Source organism: Pongo pygmaeus, chromosome 16 (genome assembly GCF_028885625.2).
Source record: "Pongo pygmaeus isolate AG05252 chromosome 16, NHGRI_mPonPyg2-v2.0_pri, whole genome shotgun sequence".
NCBI classification, from domain to species: Eukaryota; Metazoa; Chordata; class Mammalia; order Primates; family Hominidae; genus Pongo; species Pongo pygmaeus.
This window is the reverse complement of record NC_072389.2, coordinates 63022066-63043769: the sequence shown is the minus strand read 5'-3', so window position 1 is coordinate 63043769 and position 21704 is coordinate 63022066. Positions and strand designations below refer to the sequence as shown.

General features: G+C 38.8%; 1 protein-coding gene and 1 pseudogene across 1 annotated transcript in view; both read right to left on the bottom strand.

Annotated features, from left to right (window-relative positions):
- MYZAP (myocardial zonula adherens protein) overlaps nucleotides 1-21704 on the bottom strand; it is a 97623-nt gene that overhangs the window by 6414 nt on the left and 69505 nt on the right. The window contains exons 11-12 of the mRNA XM_054451086.2: nucleotides 20262-20345; nucleotides 3826-3926 (exon numbers count right to left, since the gene is read on the bottom strand). Of these exons, the coding sequence (XP_054307061.1) occupies nucleotides 3826-3926; nucleotides 20262-20345 (185 nt within the window). The remainder of the gene's footprint in view (nucleotides 1-3825; nucleotides 3927-20261; nucleotides 20346-21704) is intronic.
- Nucleotides 13171-13227, bottom strand: LOC129014771 (U7 small nuclear RNA; annotated as a pseudogene).

The window sequence follows — 21704 nt, the reverse complement described above, 5'->3', positions numbered from 1 at the left end:
CCTCGGCCTCCCAAAGTGCTGGGATTACAGGTGTGAGGCACCACACCTGGCAACTAAATGTAATTTTTTTTTTCACGCAAGACAAAAAAAAAAGGAGAGCAGCTCTAAAAATGCTATTAGCAGTAGCACAGCATGTAACACTTGCAGTTGTACAGATGAGTGAGCAGGAGAGGCCATGCTATTCTACAGTGAGACAAGTGCCCCATACCTGCAGCACACAGGGGCCACTCTCGGGTCTTAGCTGACAGAGGCCTTATCAATCACTGGGCCTCCCAGAGTTTTACACAGTTTCTAGAGGGGGTGTCTAGAGAGTTTAACTGAAGAGCCCAATGCATACTGAAGCACTATATACTTGATCAGGCTATCATTCCATTTCATAAAATCAATGATTACCACCAATAAAAAGTTAATTAAATCATCTTAGCATACTCAAATTTATTTATATTTTATACAGTGTTCTACATAGAAAATCAGAGTTTGAGTTTAATTAATATTAATAGTAATAGCTATTAGCTATTAAGTGCTTAACTCTGGTCCAGTTACTATGCTAAAATGCTTTCATTTTTATTTTTATTTATTTGAGACGGGGTCTCATTCTGTCGCCTAGGCCCAGGCTAGAGGGCAGGGGCATGATCTTGGCTCACTGCAACCTCTGCCTCCCGGGTTCAAGCTAGTCTCCTGTCTCAGCCTCCTGAGTAGCTGGGATTACAGGTGCACACCACCACACCTGGCTAATTTTTTGTATTTTAGTAGAGACAGGGTTTCACCAAGTTGCCCAGGCTGGTCTTGAACTCCGGAGCTCAGGCAATCCACCTCCTTGGCCTTCCAAAGTGCTGGGATTACAGGTGTGAGCCACCATGCCTGGCCTATTTTTTCTTTCTTTTTTTTTTTCTTTTGGTAGAGATAAGGTCTTGCTATGTGGCTTAGGCTGGTCTTGAACTCCTAGCTTCAAGGGATCCTCCCGCCTTGGCCTCCCAAAGTGCTGGCAATACAGGTGTGACCCACCATGCCCAGTCTCTAAATGCTTTATGTACACATTTTCATTTAATCTTCAAAGCAACCCATTGAGGTTTGATATTATCCTCTTCATTCTTATTTTAAAGATGAAAGAGTTGAGACTTTAGAGAGATGAAGTAACTTGCCCAAGGCTGAGCTCAGCTAGCAGCTGGCTGGGCAGGGAACTGGACAGCCTGAGCCTCCCTGACTGTCCCACACTGATGAATTCCTTGTAGGAGAAGAACAGGGAGTAAGAACAAAACACTTCTGCATAACTCAGGCTTAATTCAATGCTTGTATTTGTCTAAAATATTCTAGGGAAAAAAATCTAAAAAATATTCTGGACAATACCATGGAATCTTTTATTAGTTAGATGCAAATTTGAAGTCCAAGTATGAACCAGGAATTTTGTTAGAACCTACACACCACCATTTAGTAGCTCTCTATTGATTACATATTTTCAAACTACACATGTACTGCACCAAGACTCAAGAAGGCCTGGTTCTAATTCTGGCTATGTGGCTTCCAGTGAATCACTTGATCTCTCTGAGCCCCAATTCTGGCATCCATAAAACATGGGGATTAACTAGACCGGGAGTTCCAATTTGTTTTTGCCCATAGAGCTATTTATTCAAACAGAATCTTACTTGGAATCCAACAGACAAAACAAACTAAAAGTTGACTTTCTCAAGTTGTTCTGGGGAGGAAGAAGGGTCCCACGGGCCAGCCCCTCGCTAACCCTCCTCATCCCCCCGGGCATCCTGAGGCCTCTCCAGGAACCCCAGCTCAGAGTAAGGCAGTTCCAAGAAGTGCAGGTGGAAGGCCACTGCCCTGAGTTACCGAAAGATCCTGGGCTCCTCCCCACCCAGACTTGCCTGGCGCCTTTCACATAGTAGGCACTTAATAAATATTTGCGAGGAAACGAATGAAATATTATTCTGCCTTTTCGGAAACACGGATATGTAGTTTTCATTTCCTCTGCTGATTGACCTAGGTAGTTAAACTGCTAAGATGGATCCTGGGGGAAACCAAATGTTACATTTATGGAAAAGCTGCTTTTAGATACTGAAGTGGCTTCCAAGTTCACCATCGCCATAAGTTAAGGGTCTGTCAGCACTTCCATTATGAAAACCGCTTTGTGGTTTCATAACTTAGCCATAAAAGTTTGCTTCAGGCTATACTTGGGCATACAAATTGAAAAGCTTGTTTTAAGCCAAAATGTGGGAATTAGAAAACAAACAATTTATTGGTTTCAGACATAGTTTTGTACCGGTCTTAGCCAAACAAGATTTATTATGTGGGCAATTAGAGTGGACTAGGCCACTTGGCTTTTGAAAAATACAAAAAGGTGGGAAATGGCCAAATTATTTATATTTCAAAAAGGTCTCTGAACACAATTGATCATTCTTTTTGGTTACATTTTCATATATGAAAATATATCTCAATATGATGAGATCCAGAGTCTATATACATACATATATATATATATATATATATATTCAACATTTTCTGTTAATTATATTGGAATGATAAAAAATGTCTTTTTACTAGAAGGCAAGCAATGTAATTGAGGACATTGTCAAAGAAAGAACCTAATGCTGCTTTTGGTAAATTCTTTGAGAATGGCAAGTGATTCATTTTAATTAACAAAAATGACAATACCAGTAATAAATAAAAATTAATAAAGTAACGAAAGGAGGTCTTATTGTACAATGTTAGAGCTGGTGGAGACCTGAGAAGTTACCTAGTCAAATCATTGACTTTACAAGTTGAGAAACCGAGGCCCCAGAGAAGAACCTGTCTGAAGGCATCCTGCTGCTGACTGGTAGGACAAGAACCAGGTATTCCACACCCTAGCTTGGTGATCGGCTCGTCACTACTTCCCACCAGCTATAACCACTCAAGAGTCCAGGATTCGGCATTTTTCTAGACTACTATGTCCAGCAAAGCACACACAAGTGCCCCTTTTCACACAAGAATCCACCCTCCTGCACACAGGATACCAGGCATTTTGTGACTTTGATTACCTAAATCACAAGTCACATGTCATTAGCATCTTTGCTGTAAACTTGTTTTATGTCCTCTTGAGGCCAGGCACAGTTGTGAGCACCCGGAAATGGTGAGTTAGTTATCAGAGGCAGGTTACTGTGTTACAGGCTCTAATGTCACGAGGAAGAGACACAAGGATGGAAGCAGCTTAACAATGAACAGGTCAGTCCTCTAGCTCAGGAATGTAACTGAACAAACCAGGTTATAGTTATCACATATCTGCCGATGACTCAAGCAGATCAGGTATTTATGAACTGTATCCAGTGCTTGACAATACCCTGTTACAGTACTGAGGAACAGATGAAGTTTGTTCAAGGTTTAGATCCTCCCTCTTGTATATCACTAAAGCACCTTGGACGCCCCTCTAACACCGTTATATATGTCTACCTACATACCTGTCTCTCCCTCCAGACTGTACTCTGGGGCAGGAACCAAATCTCATTCCTCTCTGTGTCATAACTGTCTGGCACAGGGAAGGTACTAACAGCATTAGTTGAATGAATGAAGGAAGGAAGGAAGGAACAAATGCATTCACTCACTGACAGGGCCCATCTCTCTCTAAATGGCTTCCCCAGGTCTCTCCTTTGCTGACCCCTCCACCCTGCACAATGCCCCTGTTCCTACAGAAACCAGTCAAGCCTCTCAGCAGCCACCACTTGGCTATGCAGAAATATTTTTGATAGGAAGAATGCAATTCTGCTAAGAACAACCCAGTAAAGTATTTTCTTCAGCCAAAGAGGAATTTGAATTAAAAAAAAAAATCAGGAAACTCCTAAATACCTGGGTAGAAGATCACAGTCCACTCCAATCTCTCTGGTTTCCACTTCGGTCTTGGCCTGAGTTTCTATTAAATAGTCCAACCTGCTTTGTAGTTCATTATTCTGGAGATGAGAAAAAAAGGTACTTTCAGTAGGTCAAATAGGTTCCCCCCCAAATATGCATGATACAATTTATATGTATTCTCTGATTTTGCCCCATGACATGGCCAACTATCACAATGTATTTACAGAGCATCACTTACACAATAGTTGTTGAAGAAATAGACTGACTGAATGCATACAAATGGCTTTCTATGCATGTACAGACATGTGCATCCAATTTTACATAAATGAAAACAAAATATTGTAATCTATGTTATAATCTGCTTTTTCAGCCACTAATTCATTGTAGCTATCTTTCCATCTTTATTAGTTTTCTTTTTATGTCAACAAACTATTTTAACTCATTAATAGTATTCCATTGTATAGATACATTATTTATTTAACTAGTCTCTTATTGATGGGCATTTAGATATTTATCACGTTTTTGCCATTATAAATAAGGTGCAGCCCAACTTTTAATACCTCCTCATTAAACTATAAAATGAGCAAGTCTGTTAATTTAATTTAACAGTGGGAAATACCTCTATAACTTAATTAGTATTTCGTAGGTGTGGAAAATTCAGAATCTCACACATATAAAGTAGAACAAGCTCCTTGGGATTAAAATTCGCATTCTGAAAAGTTTTTTTTCTTTCGGGCCAGAGCCAAACATTACATAAGTTAAAGACTAGATGCTCAGCAATTGGAAATTTTCCTCATGGGGGAAATGAAGGACCAAGAAGCAAGAGATACTGAAATGAAAACAGACAAAGAAGTTGAAGATACTGAAATGAAAATAGACGAAGTGCTGGTGCCTGAAATCTGAAGGGCAAAAACACCAAAAAAAAAAAAATTCAGAAAGAAGTGAACAGTGGTTATCTCTGTGTATTGAGATTCTGGGATGCTTTTTAAAAAGTCCTTCTATATATTTTTCAGTAACGCTAGACTAAATGTTCATGAAGCAGTGATCATATCTATCTTCCTGGTTGTATTCTCAAAGCATGGCATGCAGCAGATACAAGATAAATATTTGCTGAATAAATAAATTTATAAATGATTTTACAATGAGCATTTTATTTGCATAACTAGAAATGAAACCGTTTGTTCTTTTCTTCTTTAAGTTGGAGCTGAAGCTGAGGCACTATTCTAAGACACTAGGTAACACAAGAAAGTTTAAAAGTTCTATGGAGACAGAAGCTCATTTGTTTTGAAAGAAAGAATGTGGGTTAAACATTCAGTAGCTCCCACTCTGAAAGGTTGATACCAAGGAGCAAAGTATCAGTTCTTGTGAAAATCCATGTTCTGTACAATGTAAAAGTCAACGAATCCCTTCTGATAAATAAGAAATGATGTAAAGGAAGAGAATGCTTTCCAGATTCCTTAGCAGATGACACGCTATGACAGATCGATGGGCTCTGAATCTATCAGCTCATCCCCAGTATGGAAGAATGGTGCTGGCTTATTCCCGAAGAGTCATCAGCATTCACACACACACACACACACACACACACACACGCATGCATGCATGCATGCATACATGTGCAAAGAGAGAGAGAGAGAGAGCTTCCCCAGCAACGTCTGAACTCTTCAATTTATAAGAAAAGACAAAGGCAGAAGACGCCTGCCTTTGCTGGATGCTCCAGTAATACCACCGCCTTACCCCTTCTTAGTGTAAAGACCTTAATCATAAGGATTTCACAGCATGCTGGGTCTAATACCTATAGGTAGGGGGCCTAAAAGACAAGGTTAGCAAATACGCCGCAACTGATACACAGTGAATAGTGGACAAGTGACCGCAAATCCTTTGTTCCATTTCATGGGAACTCTGTGTGTGCACAACAGACACCCGTAGAAACAGAAATAAAAAATGTATACTCATGAGAATATAGTGCAATCAGTAGAAAAATTATTGTACATCTACTATATATCAGGCAGTGAAATTAGGTGAGGGAAGAGTTAGAAGTTAAAGAAATATGGCATGATTTGCAATCCTTGAGGAGCTCGGTCTTGGAGGAATACAGATAACTGAGCAGCAAATAATAGAACGATGTGCTAAGTAACATTATAGAGGGATCCACAGAATATTAAGAGGGAACTCAGAGGGAACATCTGACTCAAAATGGGGAGAGGGGTGGAGTTTCTGGAGTTAGGCAAGGGAAAGAGAGTAAGAAAAAGCAAAGGAGATGAGTATTCCAGAACTGTGGAAACACACTGGGTTGAGAAAAGGCACCTTATTGCATTACACAGGTGTGTAGAAGTTAGTTACGAAAGGCTATGTATGCCACTACAAGAAGTTAGAAATCAATCTTACAATAGCAAGGTCAGCACCAGAATTTATTTTAATCACCTGACTCCCAAGTGAAAGTTGAACTGGAGGAAAACAAGACTAAAGATGGCAGGAAGGCCACTGAAATTATTCAGCTAAAGAGTGGGGGCTGCACTTGCAGTAGAGAGGAGTATGTACTCAACACACTGATCCTGCTGCAACTCACAGCTGTACATTCTGAATAACAGATTAAAAACGACTAATGAGATCTCTAGAGAAGTGAACAAAGACAGGCAAGTTTTGGAGATGAGGTGAAACTTGAAGCATGTGGCAAGCAGTTCTCTGTATTCTCTGTGTTTTATTATTTTTCTTTTTGCTGGCAGCTTTGCCCTGAGAGCAGCACAGTCATGGTGGTGGCAGTACAGATATAGTAAAATATTAACAGAAAGATCATCTTTCCGGGTGGAAGAAACCAGGAGAAGGATGCCAGGGCTACTAACAGTAGGGGAGAAGGCAAAAGAGGACAGTCAGAGTTGGGGGAAAACACTAAATTCTTGTATATAGACTCAGTTCAAGTCTCTGGTAGACCACTGAACCATGCAAGTCTGCAGAAAACTGAAAAAAGTTTGCAGCTAATGTTGAAAGAGCTAAACTGAGATCTGCCATCACCATCACAGACAAGCAGGATGTAGTTGGGTCTGGCTAAATTCATTGCATTTTAAAACAAGAACCCAACAAAGCACTCACAATGTCCAGCTTATAATCCAAAATTATGCGACATATGAAGAGTCAGGAAAATAGTACCCATTCCTAAGGGAAAAGAGAATCAACAGACACCAATCCTGATATAACTCTGACGTTGGAATTTTCACACAAAGACTTTAATGCAGCCATCATAACGATGATCAGTGAGACAAAGAAAAATATGCTTACAATTAATGAAGTAGTAAAAAAAAAATAGAAAATATAAAAAAGAACTAAATGAAAATTTTAGAACAGGAAAGTACAATACCTGAATTTTTTTTAAAAAAGTCACTAGATGGACTTAAGACTGAAGATGGTAAAGGAAAAAGTCAGTAAACTTTACAATACATTAATATAAATTATCCAACTGAAAGTAGATAAACAAAAGACTGAAAACAATAAATGGAGCACTGTGGAACTGTGAAGCAATTTGAAAAGCCTAACATGCGGGTTTTTTAATCAAAGAAAGAGAGGAGAGGAAAACTAAAGCAGAAAATTACCGTAAAACATAATAGCTGAAAACTCCCCAAATTTAGTAAAAGACATAAATTTACAAACTCAAGAAGCTCAGTAAACCCCAAACAGGATAAATTCAAAGAGAAACACATTACAGTCAAACTTCTGAAAACCACAAATGAAGAAAAATCTTGAAAGCAACCTGTTATATACAGGGGCATAATCATTTGAATTACTACAGATATCTCATTAAAAACCATGGAACCCAGAAACAATGAGTACCAAGAGAAATAAACTGGCAACTTAGAGCTCTATATCTTTCAATAATGAAGGTGAAATAAAAACCTTACTTTCAGATAAGAAAAACTAAGAGAATGTTTTACCACCTGGCCTGCACTACACAAAATTCTAAATAAAATTTCTTCAGGGCTGAGGCGAGATGATATCAGAGAGAAACTCAGACCTTCAGAAATAGAGTATATATGAAAGAATCTAGTTTCTCTTAATTTCTTTAAAGTACATATGATTGTTAAAGCAAAAATAATAACAATGTATCATGGTTTTATAATGTATATGGATACAATACATATAAAAATTATAACCACAGGCACAGCGGTAAATGAACATATATCATGGCAAGACTTCTACATTTTAAAAGAAATGGTACAATATTATCTCTAGGTGGACAGTGAACAGCTAATGACGTATACTGCAATACCCAGAGTAACCACCAACATATTAGAGAAAAGAGATACAGCAAAAATGCCAATGGATAACTTAAAATGGTATTTTTCAAAAATTGAAATAATCCAAAAGGCAAAAAGGAAGAACAAAACAAACAAGCAAGCAAAATAAGCAGAACAAACCAGAAGGAACAAACAGAAATAATGAAATGGTAGCTCTAAATCCAATCATATAAATATAATTAAATATTAGTAAACTACATACTCCAATTAAATGGCAGAGACTATAACAATGTATAAAAAAGCAAGTCCCAGCTATTTTCTATAAGAGATGTACTTTAAATACAGAGATACAAATCAGTTGAAAGTAAGTGGCTGGAATAATACATATCACGTAAACAGTAAATATAACAGGGTAAAAATGGCTACATCAATATCAGTTAAAATAGATATCAAGACAAAGAATATTAACAAAGGGAGGGACCAACATTTCATATTGTAAAGATCAATTCATCATCAAGACATAACAAAAATGTGTATATACCTAGTAACAGAGTTTCAAAATACATAAAGTAAAAACAAAGAAAGAAAGAGACAGTCTAAAACCATGATAAGGGATTATAACACCTTTCTCTCGGCAATTGATAGGACAATTACACAAAATCCCAGAAAAATGTCAGTTATCTAAACAATATTATCAACCACCTAAACCCAACTGGTATTTGTAGGACATACACAACAGCAAAATATATATTTTTTCACAAAAATTTAATTAAAACTATATGCTGAGCCATAAGTCCCAATAAATTAAAAGTTAAAACCATACAAGCTGTGTTCTCTGACTATAAAAGTATTAAATTAGAAATAAAAATATCAACAAAAATTTCAACTATTTGGAAATTAAATAACCTGCCTCTAAATAATCCATAAATCAAAGAAAAATCTCAAGGGAAATTAGGAAATATTTTGAACTGGATGATAATAAAAGTACAGTATATCAAAGCTTGTGGGATGCAGGTGAAGCAGAGATTAGAAGGACATTTATAGCTTTAAAGGTTTATATTAAAAAAAAAGGTCTAAAATCAATGACCTAAGTTCTACCTCAAGAAGCGAAACAGAAGAGCAAAGTAATCCTGAAATAATTAGAAGGAAGGAAGTAATGAACATCAGGGCAAAAGTCAATAAAATAGAAAGCAGACATGCAACGGAGAAAATCACCAAAGCCAAAAGCTATTTTAATTATTTTTTAAAATCAACAAAAATTGATAACCCCCTATCTGGTCAAAGAAGAGAAAGAGAAAGAGACAGAGACATAGAGTGCATAAGACAGAGAGAGAAAGAGGGTACAAATAATATCAGAAATTAAAGTGACATTAAAAGTAAAGAACTGGGCATCTGTGTAGAAAAAGTATTGATACCTTCACTTCACAGAAAACCCAAAAATCAACTTCAAATGTATCATCCAAATAAAAAAGTAAAAACTATAAAATTCTTAGGGGAAACACAGGAGAAAATATTTGTGACCTTTTAGTAGGCAAATATTTCTTAGGACACAAAAGACACAAATCATAAAAGAAATAAATGGTTAATTGAAAACCAAAAATAAAAAATCTCTTCAACAGGGCCTGGCATGGTGGCTCATGCCTATAATCCCAGCACTTTGGGAGCCCGACATGGGCAGATCACTTGAGCTCAGGAGTTCGAGACCAGCCCGGGCAACGTGGTGAAACCCATGTCTACTAAAAATACAAAAATTAGCCGAGCGTGGTGACATGCACCTGCAGTGCCAGCTACTCAGGAAGCTGAGAGGTAGGAGATAGCTTAAGCCCAGGATGTCAAGGCTGCATTGAGCCAAGATTGCACCACCGTACTCCAGCTTGGGTATCTGTGCAAGACCCCATTGCAAAAAAAAAAAAAAAAAAATATATATATATATATATATATATCTTCAACAGATATCATTAAGAAAACAAAAAAGTAAGTCACAGGATGGGAGAAAATGTTCATAGTACATATATCTGACAAAGGACTCAAAACCAGACTATATAAAGAATTCTTCCAGAAATGGATAAATTCCTCAACACATACACCCTCCCAAGACTAAACCAGGAAGAAGTTGAATCTCTGAATAGACCAATAACAGGAGCTGAAATTGTGGCAATAATCAATAGCTTACCAACCAAAAAAAGTCCAGGACCAGATGGGTTCACAGCCGAATTCTACCAGAGGTACAAGGAGGAGCTGGTACCATTCCTTCTGAAACTATTCCAATCAATAGAAAAAGAGGGAATCCTCCCTAACTCATTTTATGAGGCCAGCATCATCCTGATACCAAAGCCTGGCAGAGACACAACAAAAAAAGAGAATTTTAGACCAATATCCTTGATGAACATTGATGCAAAAATCCTCAATAAAATACTGGCAAACAGAATCCAGCAGCACATAAAAAAGCTTATCCACCATGATCAAGTGGGCTTCATCCCTGGGATGCAAGGCTGGTTCAATATACACAAATCAATAAATGTAATCCAGCATATAAACAGAACCAAAGACAAAAACCACATGATTATCTCAATAGATGCAGAAAAGGCCTTTGACAAAATTCAACAACCCTTCATGCTAAAAACTCTCAATAAATTAGGTATTGATGGGACGTATCTCAAAATAATAAGAGCTATTTATGACAAACCCACAGCCAATATCATACTGAATGGGCAAAAACTGGAAGCATTCCCTTTGAAAACTGGCACAAGACAGGGATGCCCTCTCTCACCACTTCTATTCAACATAGTGTTGGAAGTTCTGGCCAGGGCAATTAGGCAAGAGAAGGAAATCAAGGGTATTCAATTAGGAAAAGAGGAAGTCAAATTGTCCCTGTTTGCAGATGACATGATAGTATATCTAGAAAACCCCATTGTCTCAGCCCAAAATCTCCTTAAGCTGATAAGCAACTTCAGCAAAGTCTCAGGATACAAAATCAATGTACAAAAATCACAAGCATTCTTATACATCAATAACAGACAAACAGAGAGCCAAATCATGAGTGAACTCCCATTCACAATTGCTTCAAAGAGAATCAAATACCTAGGAATCCAACTTACAAGGGATGTGAAGGACCTCTTCTAGGAGAACTACAAACCACTGCTCAAGGAAATAAAAGAGGATACAAACAAATGGAAGAACATTCCATGCTCATGGGTAGGAAGAATCAATATCATGAAAATGGCCACCCTTCCCAAGGTAATTTACAGATTCAATGCCATCCCCATCAAGTTACCAATGACTTTCTTCACAGAATTGGAAAAAACTACTTTAAAGTTCATATGGAACCAAAAAAGAGCCCGCATCGCCAAGTCAATCCTAAGCCAAAAGAACAAAGCTGGAGGCATCACGCTACCTGACTTCAAACTATACTACAAGGCTACAGTAACCAAAACAGCATGGTACTGGTACCAAAACAGAGATATAGATCAATGGAACAGAACAGAGCCATCAGAAATAATGCCACATATCTACAACTATCTGATCTTTGACAAACCTGACAAAAACAAGAAATGGGGAAAGGATTCCCTGTTTAATAAATGGTGCTGGGAAAACTGGCTAGCCATATGTAGAAAGCTGAAACTGGATCCCTTCCTTACACCTTATACAAAAATCAATTCAGGATGGATTAAAGACTTAAATGTTAGACCTAAAACCATAAAAACCCTAGAAGAAAACCTAGGCATTACCATTCAGGACATAGGCATGGGCAAGGACTTCATGTCTAAAACACCAAAAGCAATGGCAACAAAAGCCAAAATTGACAAATGGGATCTAATTAAACTAAAGAGCTTCTGCACAGCAAAGGAAACTACCATCAGAGTGAACAGGCAACCTACAAAATGGGAGAAAATTTTCGCAACCTACTCATCTGACAAAGGGCTAATATCCAGAATCTACAATGAACTCCAACAAATTTACAAGAAAAAAACAAACAACCCCATCAAAAAGTGGGCAAAGGACACGAACAGACACTTCTCAAAAGAAGACATTTATGCAGCCAAAAAACACATGAAAAAATGCTCACCATCACTGGCCATCAGAGAAATGCAAATCAAAACCACAATGAGATACCATCTCACACCAGTTAGAATGGCAATCATTAAAAAGTCAGGAAACAACAGGTGCTGGAGAGGATGTGGAGAAATAGGAACGCTTTTACACTGTTGGTGGGACTGTAAACTAGTTCAACCCTTGTGGAAGTCAGTGTGGCGATTCCTCAGGGATCTAGAACTAGAAATACCATTTGACCCAGCCATCCCATTACTGGGTATATACCCAAAGGACTATAAATCATGCTGCTATAAAGACACATGCACACGTATGTTTATTGCAGCATTATTCACAATAGCAAAGACTTGGAACCAACCCAAATGTCCAACAATGATAGACTGGATTAAGAAAATGTGGCACATATACACCATGGAATACTATGCAGCCATAAAAAATGATGAGTTCATGTCCTTTGTAGGGACATGGATGAAATTGGAAATCATCATTCTCAGTAAACTATCACAAGAACAAAAAACCAAACACTGCATATTCTCACTCATAGGTGGGAATTGAACAATGAGAACACATGGACACAGGAAGGGGAACATCACACTTCGGGGACTGTTGTGGGGTGGGGGGGAGGGGGGAGGGATAGCATTAGGAGATATACCTAATGCTAGATGACGAGTTGGTGGGTGCAGCGCACCAGCATGGCACATGTATACATATGTAACTTACCTGCATGTTGCGCACATGTACCATAGAGCCTAAAGTATAATAATAATAATAATAATAATGAAAAGAAAAAAAAAAGAAAGAAATCAAAAAAAAAAAAGAACTCTTCCAACTCAATAGGAAGAAAACTAAAAGCTCAATAAAATAATGGACTAAAGATTGGAACAGACACTTCAAAAGATGAAATTTATAAATGGCAAAAAGCATATGAAAAGATTCTCGAAAAGAAAAAAGATGCTCAGCATTACCAGTCGACAAGGAAATGCACATTAAAACCACAATGAGACAGCACTCTATATCCCCTAGCATGGCTCAATTTATTTTCTTTTGTTTTTATTTTTATGTTGGGGGCTTTCAAAGCCAGAAAACCTGCTAGACGAATTCTAAAAGAGGTATAACACTAAAGGGCTAAATTTAAAAGGTTGGCAATACTAGGTCTGGGTTAGGATATGGAGACACCGGTACACTCAAACTGCTGGAAAACTAAAATACTACAACCCCTTTGAAAAACTGATGGTCTCTTAAAAAGTTAAACTTATACCTCCTCTTACAACCCAGCTATTCCACTACCAGGAATTTACCCAAGAGGAACTAAAACTATGTTCACATAATGAGTTGTACTATAATGCTCACTGCAGCTTTATTCACAATAGCCCCGAGCTGGAAACAACTCAAATGTATTTTGTCAGCTGAATGAATAAACTGCAATATATTCATATGATGGAATACCACTCTGCAACAAAAGGGAATGCATACAACTTAGGTGCTCCTCAAATCATTCTGCTGAGTGAAAGCAGCTGGACACAGAAGAGGGCATGCTATATGATTCCATTTCTAGAAATGGAAATCATACACTGGATTCCCACTAAATGGAAATCTATAGTGACCAAAAGTGATAAAAAGTGACTCACCACCTCCAGAAAAAAAGATCAGGAATTGCCTAGGGATGAATGGAAAGCTGGGTTGCAAAGTGAAACAGAGAATCTTTGGTGGGGTGATAGAAATTCTCTCTATCTTGATTTGCAGTGGTTATTTCATGGGTATAAACACTGTCAAAACTCAGTGGATTATATGCTTAAACAGAAACACTTACTTATGTAAGTTAATAAATAACAGAAACTTATTTATGTAAGTTAATAAATAACTAAGTTGATAAGGTAAAAAATAAAAGATGATGAGAGCCTGAAGATGGGCAGTAAGAGGAGAGTGAGAGTGTGGGGCAGATTTAAGAAAAACCTTTAAAAATTAAATTAACGGATTTGATACAATAAATCAAGACTATCTCCTTCTTAGTCTTGCAGAATATGACTACAGTGGAACGACAAAGAATAGCCTCAGACTGCTGCCTGGACTGTGCTACAAAAAAGATTGCTTCTGGGATTGAGAAGCAAATTCCATGGTTTTCCTGCTTTCAAACACCACCCCCTTGTGTTTATATGTGTAACGAATACCAACCCAATGGCTTGGGAGGCACATGTGCCTATCACGAAGGGAGAAAATGTGCAGCACCTCTGGACATTTTTTGGAAATTATGTCACAAATGTTTGGCGGTCACCTCCCCCACCATTTCCCTCAGGCCCAGGGGTGTGGGCAGCTCGGGGGCTGCAGCACATACACTGAATGTGTGTTCCATAAAATGCATGTGGGGAGCCCGGTGCCTGGTGCTGCCGTTCCAACATTACACAGAAAAATTAATAATAGTCCCAAGAATGCATAACAGACACACTGAGAGGCTCAGGTGCTACACAACATACATTAAATGCAGGATGAACAAAACCAAGACATTTGACTCCTTTCCTCTGACTTTTGAATTGAGCTGTAAGTGTAGTATATCCGACAGAGAAAAGTGAAATGAAATCTGTTCAGAGTTTCAGAAAGCTTATGAAGATAAATGCTTGCAATGTTATTTTAAGAACATTTTCTATATTGGAAATGGAGAATATTTCTTCTTCTCCAGAAGCTGAGCTAATAAAAAAATTGTTTGAAAAAAAGAAAAAGAAAAAAGAATGGGCATATTTTTGTTACCAGGAAGACTTTCTTTTTCACCTTTATTTTAGAATCAGAGGGCACATGTGCAGGTTGGTGACAAAGGTATATTGCAGGATGCTGAGGTGTGGGGTATGACTGAGCCCATCACCCGGGTAATAAGCATAGTACCTAGTAGGTAGTTTTTCAGACCTTTTCCCCCTCCCTCTTTCCCGCATCTAGTAATCCCCAGTGTTTATCGTTCCCATGTTTATGTCCACTGAACACCGCATGTTCTCACTTATCAGCGGGATCAGGAAGATTTAAAATTGGTTGATGAAACTGTAGTCTGAGAGGGCCAGGCTAGAGAAAGCTTTTAGGAGCCTGTTGTGTCGTTTGGATTTGAGGCAGAGGGAGGAGGGAGTTCAAAATCTAATGAGTTTAAACCCAGGTAAGCACAAACGATGAATCCAGGGACTAAAATAATCCATATTCTCTGTTTTAAAAGAAAAGAAGAAGGGTTCTAGAGTGTCAGCCGTGACCTAGGAAAGGGCCTGTCCTTTTCTCCGAGCCCAGGATCAGGTAGAAGGTGTTCCCTTAACTGTTTGTCTAGGATCCTAACATGATTTCAACATTTCAACAAAGTTTTCAAACATTAAAAATGGTAATAATCTCAGAGTTGATCTAAGCCTTCTCCCTTTTTTAAAGATGAAGTAACTTGAGTCCAGGTTGTTGGTGGCATGATTTGCCTAAGGTCATGCACAGATAATGGCAGAATGTGAGTCAGAACCGAAGTCTCCAAAAGGTTGAGTAATTAAGAAAGAATTAACATTTGTCCATCTTTTGCACTGTGCCAAGCACAATTCTAAGTGTTTTGTATCTATTATTTAATCATAAAAAATTTATTTCAAGTGGGAGGGATTATCCCCATTTCACAAATGCTGAAACTGATGCTCAGAAGGGTGGAATTACCTGCCCGGAGTTACTCTGCTTGTAAGCAGAGATGTCAGGGTAAAAACGCAAAGCCCTTAGATATAATTGCAGAGTTATATAATACTAATGGTGCGCTAGTAAATTTTTGACAAAAAATCCCTAGGTTAAAAAGCTCTGATTGTGACATATGTCAATTTCTGTGGTGTAAAGACCTCCTCCATAGCTAATTGCAAGCGACCAACATGACATCCCCGAATGGAGACCTGAGAAGTGATGCATGTCTTCTGCTTTCATTAACCAGTATGAAGCAGCTCCAGCACAGCAATGGATATGTCATGCAGTCCTGAACCCGTAGCTCAAAACGGAGAACAGCTAAAATATTCTTGGGGAACAGCTAGGAACTGGACTAACTGAGGAAATGTGTAAGAGCCAAGGCTCTTCAGTCCGAAACTAAGAGTTGCTTCTTTAAAACCAACAGCATTGTGGCTAAGAGGAGCACAGGCATGATCAATAAATCCCCAAATACTGCCTGGGCATGGAGCCAGAACAAATAATAGGAGTAATGACATCATACAAGACCATCAGCTTATGACACTTCAACTCTAAGACTTGATATGAATCCCAAACACCTATGAATTCTGCAAATATTGGGGCCAACTGCTAAAAGAAGCTGAAATATTGCCAGCCTATAAGATTCACGTCCAGTCTCACCCTCCCGGGATGAACCTTTCAGGTTGCTGCAGGCAAAGGACTTCTGGGCCCTATGGCCTGCTAGTAGGACCTGGCTTGTCCAAGCCCTGCTCATGTTCACCTAAAGGTGAAATTCTCTTTGTTAAATTATCACACAGCTGAGTTTGATGACAGTCTCCAACTTTGAGGATGAGCAAAAGAGAAAGAGTGATTCATTATGGGACATAGCTATAAATCTAAAGTATTTATCAATGACAATAAAAGAGTCCCTGGGACCCAGGCAATTAAAGAAACTGTAACACATATGGCATTTACCATGAGCCAGGTACTTATCTAATCACTTAAGTATTAACACATTTAATCATCATAACAACTCTATGGAGAGGATGCCATTTCACAGAGAAAGTTCCTATTTACCAATAAGCCAACTAAGGCATAGGACAGTTAATTAATTTGCTCAATATCACATCACTACTAAGTGGCAGAGCTGAGATTTGTACTCAGGTAGTCTGAGTCGGGAGTCTGCAATTGCGCTCTTAACAAATGTAGATACTTATTAATAAGATGGGGAGATACCAGATTTATCTACCAAAACTTTTGTGGTTTCTTTTAGGAGGTATTAATTAGATGTCTATTTAAAAGTTTTTTGTGTTATGTTAGAAAGAATAACAAAAGAACATGTAAGTTAGGTCACCCCAGGACTTCAGGGCCTGGAGAAGGACTGCTCAGCATCCGTGCCATAGAGCAATCAGGTGGAGAGTTGGGCAGCAACGTGTCAGCATTAGTGATCATCCACAATTAGCAAGGAACAGCGTCAGCAGAGTGTGTGTAAATGATCAACTAGTCTGAGAGCCAAAGAGGAAAACCAAGTATTTGAATGTCACCTCTGATCTCCTAGGAGAGGAGATCTCTACATGGCCTAGCTATGTATGATGAAATATTGATAAAGAATGCATATGTTTTTAATAGTGCTAAAGACAGTGATAAGGAGTGCTGCATTTGAATCACCTTGGAAGAAGCCACTGAGGGTCCTGTGACCCAACCAAGAACCTATGTAACCCACATCCTCTAATCTTAGCAATTTAGAGAAGGTATCCTTTCTCTTTTGGATCTCAAAGATGACTGCACCTGTCTGAAAGGTGTCAAAATGATGTTAGCCCTAAGAAAATATTGAAAGAGTAAAACAATGGCCTCAGGCAGGTTTAAAAAAAAAAACAAGAACAGAAACAATGACAAAATAAATTAAAACCCGTATTTATTTTAGAATAATTTTAGAATAGGTTTAAGTATTTTAGAATAGGTTTAAATATTTTAGAATACTTACATATTCTAAAATAGAATAATTTTAGAATAGGTTTAAGTATTTTAGAATAGGTTTAAGTCTAAATGTATTATTAAATCTTGTCATTATGCAACTTATTTTGTATATATTATCTGCTGTTTAAGGTGGATGTGTGAAGTGGCCAAAAGCAATTAGCCATAATAAATTTGTATTGGAATTTAAATAGTTTCAGGGAATTTAATCAATCAGATTGATAATCATTACTGATATGCTCAAAAAAACTGGTTTTCAAAGTCTTGCTTATTAGATAGACATAGCTGACACTGCCACCCACCCCCCTACATCCTCTGGGCATTCCTGTTTCCTAACAGCCCACTGGTGATTCTTCATCTGGGGGCTTCCTTTGACCACCAGAGTCTAACTGGCTCTGCCGAGGGCAGGCTAGAACTGCCACAACCCCCCAGAGCAGGCCTCAGCCAATGACTGATGGGAGTTAGTGGATAAATGCCCCAGCTTTCTGGCCTTTCAGTAAGGAAAGCTCAGGGCCATTTCCACACCATCTCCCAGAGATCCCCAGCAGGAGTGAGCCTCAGCTGTCCTCAGGGCAACCTCCTTGATACGGCACCGCTATTGGCTCTCTTCCCTTCCCTGTCTCATTTTCTCCATTCCCCTCGTGGGGCTTCCTGAGATCGCCTCCCAGATAAACTATCTGGACTCCACATTTCAAGGTCTGGAGCAACCCAAACTAAGGTAAGAGATGAGTTTAATACACTGAGCATAAACCAACATAGCTATTTCTAAGATTACTCCCCATGTGCAATATTCCCTTGGACATTTAAGAATCTACCAGTAGGAGAGCTTGCTTTAGCAGCACAGCCAAAGGTGGGGGTGGGGGGCACTGTCTTGGGGGACCTTCTGCCTCTCCTGTCAGTCTGTCTTTCCTCTTTCCTGTGACTGCCCTCTCTTTGGACACATGGGCTTCCACTAGGGCACTCATTTTCTGACTCTTACTGGGGAAGGTGTGCTTCCTCCCACAGGGAGCTGCAATTTCAGAAAGGAATCTCAGAAACAGAAATGTTCATTCACAAGGCTGGCACTGAGCCAATGACTGTGGAGGGGAAGACAGGAGTGGAAATGGGGAAAATACCCATTTACTCAGCTGCAAAAGACAGAGACTCTTGAGCTTTGAATCTGGTACCAGGCCCCTACGGGCCACGAGGGACTTCTGGTTATGACTGCTGTAAGGCAACCCCTCAAAAACAGAGTAAATGAAGGCTCAGCTCACCACCCACTCAAACATGGTGGTTCAGGGCTCAGGCTCTGGATCCGGGCTTACCCATCTCTACTGTAACCTTGGGCAAACTTCCTAATGCCCCCAAACCTCAGTTTCCCTATCTATAAAAGGGGGAAAACATCATCTAACTCAGAGGGTGTCCCTTTTAATAAAGAGGGAACAACAATAACACGTTTAAAATTATTGAATGCTTAGTACATGTAAGGCACCTTCTATACATTCTCGTTGCACTGTCACCCACACATAGCACAGTTATGATCCCTCCTTTATAATGATAAGAAACTTCCCCCACATCACCCAGCTGATAAGAAGCAGATCCAGGTTCACACTTGGGTAAGTTGGATTCCACTCTTAACTTCTGTGTTACACAGAACATATCCAAAGTAACTAACAGTGCCCAACACACAGCAGGGCTTAATCAAAGTTTTCTCTTCTCTTTCTTCTTACTTTATCATTGTCTGCTGGGCTCTCTCACTGGGGAAGGACTATAACGAGGAACACAGAAAAGGACAGGTGCTTGGCAAACCAGCTTTCCACGAAGTCTCAAAAGGCAAAGGCTCAATGCCAAGCTCTTAATAAAGAACCTTTAGAGCAAATAGATTTTGACTTCTCCTTGTAAGCTTCTTCCAACCCCATAATTTTCTTCTCTGGAACCTATACAAAATCCCCAAATGACTTTCAAAAAGCCAGAAAGTCAAGAATACTAAGCATCTGAAAGTTTCAGGTAAAATTAAGTCCCCTCTAACACATCTTCACTCGCTGTGATAGGAGAGCACTGGATTTAGGAGTCTTTCAGCCTGGCTCTGACATTTATTAAGCTGGGCAACCTTGAGCAAAACCACCTGTCTTCTCTGTGCCTCTGTTTTCTCATGTATTAATACAGAGATAATAATCTTAGTCTTGCCTTTCTTAAAGTTGCAGAGAGAATAATGTAAGGAATGTATATGAACATATCTCACAAATTATAAAGCACTGGACAAATGTGGGGAATTATCAGTGCTAATCAACAGCTTATCAGGCTTGCTAGGATGATTCTTTAATAAGAAAAACTAGAGCCAAAAAGCAGAAGTCAGCAGCAACTGGAATGAAGGGAGTCCGATGGTAAAGGAAAAACAGCTGTCAGAACCTTATTTTCAAGGCTGGCACTTAACCCTCAATCAATTTTATAAGGCCGGGAAATAGCCATATTTTTAATTAAGTGTCGGTGGTAGGCTTAGCAACATAAAATTTAATGGTGGGGAAGACATCAACTTAAAGACACACAGATCCTTACCTCTCCTTCTAAGAAAGATATCTTTTCTAAAAGCTGCAGTATTAAGAGCTGTTTCTGTTGCAACTTTTTCTTTAATGATTCAATCTAGAAAGAAAGGGATGGAAAATTGTTAATCAAAAATGTACAATTGTATAAGTACAGGTTTATCAACTGGAATAGATGCCCTTGGTTTTCATTTATTTTTATTTCTATTTCTATTTTTCCTCATTTCCAGTGGGGCTGGATGGTTTTCATTCAAACAGCCTGCATACTGATTCTCTGTGTTTCGTGGAACAGTATTAACATGAGACGCTCCATGACAGGGGGATTCTGTGAACAGGTGAGCTTGGGGCAGCAGACATGATTTTGGAGTCACAGCTCCTTAGCTTTGATTAATCCAACATTTCCACACTGATTTTGCTGTGTAACCCTTTAAAACATCCAGTAGATCTTCCAGAGAACATGTGGGAAATGTAGATACAACTCTCCAAAAAATGATTATTCAGCTTGAATTTATAGGGCAGCCTGCATTTCAAACATTTGGCTGTGTTATTCAATACATTCATATTTGTTCAACCAAGTGTCCAAAGTTGGTTTGAAAAAAGGATCATTAGAAGTCTCATTAAAAGTGTTGAAATTCAGAGGACCGAAGACTCATGTGGCCCAGAGAAAGCAAGAAAGGCTTCCTAAAAAGACCCATCTTTGTTTTCATAATATATTCTATCTTAGACTACTCTTTGTTTTCCAATCATACATCATGTCTCCCTAGACAAACCATAGCTTCCCTGAAGGCAGGAACCAGAGTACTCTGTACCAGGCCGTGTTATGCATAATAGTGGGAACAGTATGTAGGATCATTAATAACACATTAACTTTCCAAAATCCCTGTATATTAAATTTGTGTGCTCACAAAATTATTTTAAAAAATCATTCTCAGGCCGAGCACAGTAGTTCACTCCTATGATCCCAGCACTTTGGGAGGCCAAGGGAGGAGGATTGCTTGAGCCTAGGAGTTCAAGACCAGCCTGGGCAACATAGTGAGACCCTGTCTCTACAAAAAATCAAAAAATTAGCTGGGTGTGGTGGTGTGTCCCTGTAGTCCCAGCTACTTGGGAGGCTGAGGTGGGAGGATTGCTTGAGCCCAGGAGGTCAAGGTGGAAGTCAGCTATGATGGTGCCACTGCACCCTAGCCTGAGTGACAAAGTGAGACCCTGTCTGAAAACAAAACAAATTTTAAAATCCTTCTCATGCAAAATGACACCATTCCTATGGAAGCGAATACAGCAGTATCTAGAAACAGTACATATGCATTAACCCTTTGACTCAGCAATTCCATTTTTAGGAATAGATCCCAAAGATACACTGGCCAAAATATGAAATGATATGAACAAAGGATATTTGTTATTTTAGGAAACACAAAACAGAACTCCATCAATAAGCGACTGGTTATACAAACCATGGTAT